The sequence below is a fragment of the Hibiscus syriacus genome, unplaced genomic scaffold, assembly GCF_006381635.1.
Source record: "Hibiscus syriacus cultivar Baekdansim isolate YM2019G1 unplaced genomic scaffold, ASM638163v2 tig00112293_pilon, whole genome shotgun sequence".
NCBI classification, from domain to species: domain Eukaryota; kingdom Viridiplantae; phylum Streptophyta; class Magnoliopsida; order Malvales; family Malvaceae; genus Hibiscus; species Hibiscus syriacus.
Window position 1 is genome coordinate 2,974,530 of NW_024063296.1, and position 4,248 is coordinate 2,978,777.

General features: G+C 37.0%; 1 protein-coding gene across 1 annotated transcript; it reads right to left on the minus strand.

Annotated features, from left to right (window-relative positions):
• Positions 1–254: 254 nt before the first annotated feature.
• Positions 255–2,408, minus strand: LOC120177572. The gene is made up of 3 exons (XM_039183671.1): positions 2,255–2,408; positions 756–1,039; positions 255–686 (listed from the first exon to the last, which is right to left on the minus strand). Exons 1-3 carry the CDS (start codon positions 2,406–2,408, stop codon positions 255–257), a joined length of 870 nt encoding a protein of 289 aa, XP_039039602.1.
• Between the last annotated feature and the right edge of the window lie 1,840 nt (positions 2,409–4,248).

The following is a 4,248-nucleotide window of genomic DNA, read 5'->3' on the forward strand; positions in this document are numbered from 1 at the left end:
ATTCTTTCATTTTCCTTAATCGGAAAAAATATGTCTTAGCAAATTTTGTTGTTTACTGCATTCTAAAAAAAATCTCCTTGGCCAAAATTGTTGTGTTCCTCCAGTTGTAAAGTATCTCCATGGAAAAAAATTTCACAGTTTTCTATCTAGAAAGTATTATCTTGGCCTTGAGTATCATACTCTTCTAGATGTAAAAATTTACCCTGGCAAAAAATTTCTGCCCTAGCTTCCTCCACTAAATCCATGTCTTCAATTCAATGGCATTCTTCAGAATCATCGATATATTTAAGAGTTTTGAAGACATTAATTGTGACTCTTTGATTAGCCACCCTCATCGTGAACTCTCCCTTATCAAAATCTATTAAGATGCACTTTGTGGCTAAGAAAAGATGCCCAAGAATAACAGGCGCATTGTCGTCGGCCTCACAATTGAGAATAAGGAACTCTACAAGAAAGACAAACTTGTCTACTTTTACAATGATATCTTCAATTCTACCCTCAGGACGAATTTGTGATCGTTCAGATAATTGCAAAATCATGGTGGTTGGTCGAGCATTACCCATTCCAAGCATAATAAATATGGACTGGGGCATCATATTTAAGCTTGATCCCAAGTCACATAGGGCTCTCCCAACATTGTTGTCACCGATGGAACATAATATAACAAAGCTTCCAGGATCTCTTTGCTTCGGTGGAAGTTTACTCAGTGCAGAACAATATTATTTTGTCGTGGCAACATTTTCTAGTTTTTCCACCTTTCTATTATTCATGACAATATCCTTAAAAAATTTGGCATAGAAAGGCATTTGGTCAATGGCCTCAAGTAATGGAATGTTAATATACAACTTATCAAGGACATCAACAAACTTTTTAAACTGGATCTCATCGTTATGCTTCTTCAACCATTGAGGGGAGGGTGGAGGGAGTCTGACTTTAGCTACTGCAGGTGGGGGTGAAACTTTTAATGTTGCAATAAATTCTCCTCCATCAGTAGGAAGACTTTTTGAACCCTCGTCCTTCTCCTTCCCCTTAGGCAAATCTTATTGTTCAACAATTTCAGCTTGACCTTCAAACTCTTCATATGTAATGTCATGGTGAGAAATTTCATGTTTTTCCCCCAAGCTTATCTTTTAGATTAATTTGGGTATCACTCCTCAGCGTAAGTACACTGTAGTGCTCCTTTCCTTGAGGCTTAGTGACCTCAGTATCACAAAGAAGGCTTCATTATGGGCGAGAATGCAATGTTGTGGCAATTTTGCCCACTTGGTTCTCTAACGCTCTCAAAGATGAGCTATGAATTTGAAATAAAGCTTCTTGGCTTTGTAATAAAGTGTTCATGCAGTAGGGCCTTTGTTGAGGACATGAATTCTTGTAGTGAAGCTTCGAGGGACTTAGAATTTGAGGAAGATGCTGAACCCTTGTTAATATTTTGCCAGGGCATCTGTTGAGGCTGAAAATTTTTAGGTTTAGAAATATTTTGTTGTGGCTTGTTAGGGTTGCTTGAATGGTTGTTGTTAGTCCCTTGATTACCCCATGAAAAATTTGGATGTTGTCGTCATCCAGGATTGTAGGTATTAGAGTAGGGGTTGTTGTTGCTTCTAAGAAAATTGCCCAAAAAATTGATAGACTCCTGATTTTCTGGGCATTCACTCTTATGATGGTTCTTACGACAAAAAATATATGCTGAACTGGTTACCTTAACTTCTTTCACCTGGAAAGAACACCGTAAAGTGTTCAACGCATTTGCTATAGCAGAAAGTTAGACATACATTGAATCCTTGACGTTGAGTTCAAATTCCCCAGACACCTTCCTTCCACTTCCAGACCTAGTAGACAAAAATTGATAATCGTTGTTGGCTATCCTATCAAGGATATCAATGGCTTCCTCGGGTGATTTTTCAAGTAGAGTACCATTCACCGAGGCATCCAACATCATGCGAGTGGGTGCGTTGACTCCATTGTAGAAGATTACAACTCAAGTCTGGTCGTGGAATCCATGGTTGGTGCACTTACAAAGCAAACTTTTGTATCGGTCCCAACACTCATACATAAACTCTTCAAAACCTTGGCAAAAACTTGTGACGTCATTGAGAAGTTGGGTATTAATGTTAGGCGGATTATATGAAAGCAAAATTATTTTGCACAAATCAGTCCAAGACTCCATTGATCTGGATGAGACTCCACTAAGCCAAGCTCTCGATCGGTCGTGCAAATAGTAGGGAACAATTTAGCTTTAGCACGTCTTCATGCTCACCTTGCTGCCTAAACAAGTCGCTCACTTCAATGAAAGCACGTACATGTTGTATAGCATCTTCATTAGGTGAGCCACCAAATTGACCGATAGAATTTAGCATGTTGAACATCAATGGCTTGAGTTCAAAGTGGGCTACCTGAATTTCCGGTGCCATGATTCCAGGATTTAGATAATCAATAATAGGAGTCGAGTGATCTCGTAACAGTCGTGGTCTTGTAACATTTCAGGGAACATTATTTGTTGCGACCATGGGATTTGCCTAATCCTCCATTTGGTTATCAGCCTAATATGACAGTTGATTCATATTCCCTCTAGCACGCTGAGCATGTTCGTCAGCAGATCTTATGCTCATGCAACGATAAAAACCTACAAAAGAAATTAAAAAAACAAATAAAGAAAAATTGTGACAATAAAATAAAATTTGCTATGGAAAAACTTATCAAAATTCCTCTAGTTGTCAATCCAAGAAAACGGCGCCAAAAACTTGATCACGAGTAAATGTGTGTGTTGTGGCACAATAATCTGTGCAAATATACACAACCAATGCTAGTAATATATTAGTAAGTGAGTTATCGTCTCCACATGGATTGGGGGAAATCTTTAAAGATTGCCACATCTAAAACTAGGTGTCACTAACTAATCCTAAGTTTCTTGTCTAATTGTATTCACAATGGAAAAATAAGTAGTAGAAAGTGGTATGAACAAATGGAAAAAGGATGCCAAGGCAAGAAAAGTGTGAAGTTAAGTGAGCAGAAAAGTTTTATCGTGGCAAGAAAAATATGCAATAGTAAACATATAAAAGTTGTTAAGGAAAATGTTTGAGTTCTGATTATAGACTGAAAACCTCACACAATCAGAATTCTAGTATGTTATGCCTATGTCACCCGATAGGATTTACTATAGTGTTCCAAGAGTATTTCTAGCACCGAACCTGATAAACGTTTCCTACGGTAATACTACTCAGTGTAAACTGCAACCCTTGGTTTGTCAAACTATTGCTACGATAATACTCCTCAGCGTAAACAATAGCTGATTGCTTGTAAATGTATATATGAAGGCAAGAAAATCTGTGCAAGTATACACAATCGATTCAAGTAATATAGGGTAAGTGAGTATCATCTCCACAGGGATTGGTCAAGAAATATATTTTCACCACAACTAGAACTAGTGTCCCAAACTAAGTCCTATTAAGTGTCAGCTTAAGAACAAATATTAATAAAACAAGAAGTGATTTAACGATTGTAGGAAAGTTTGGTCGAGGCAAAATAAGTATGCAGAATGCTAAAATAAAACAAGATAAGTGTTGATCTAAATATAATGCAAAAAACCCCCACATATTCAGACGTATCACAGAGAACTTATGTTAAACTTTTGCTTTACAACAATTATTCTGAGTTTAGAATGAATTATTATGACTTGCTAAAGCTGCTCGACAGTATTACAAGGTATTCTTAGACGGTTGCTACGGCAATACTCCTCAGCGTTAACTACAACCCTTGGTGTGTCAAACTGTTGTTGTACAATTACCTCTCAGCGTAAACTATAGCCATTATCTATCCTACTCTAGCGTCTATCCCTTTTAGTCGCTTGAAACTCACTCCTTATCTCTAAGGTAACAAGTTAGAACTCCACCATCCCATATTCATTCCATTGCTCACGTGGATCTATCTTAATTCTCTCGAATTTAAGAATCATTATCTAGACAAAAGGCTATCTCTCGATGCTCTTATATTGCCAATACATGTTTTACCAGAACCCTAGGCGATCTCTTGATGCTCTTATAGCGTAAGGTAAAATATTTAAACGATGAGCAAAACAGTTAATAGCAAACATATTTCATCATTCATAAAGCATAAAAATATTGTTCAAGAAAAACAAGTTTAACATCAAGTAAGACAGTCATGATGCTATTAAAAATCATCCAAGATTCAACGTTTAATACAACCCCAAATAGATAAAGAGTTAAAAATGAAAAAAGAATGACTCCCAAAACC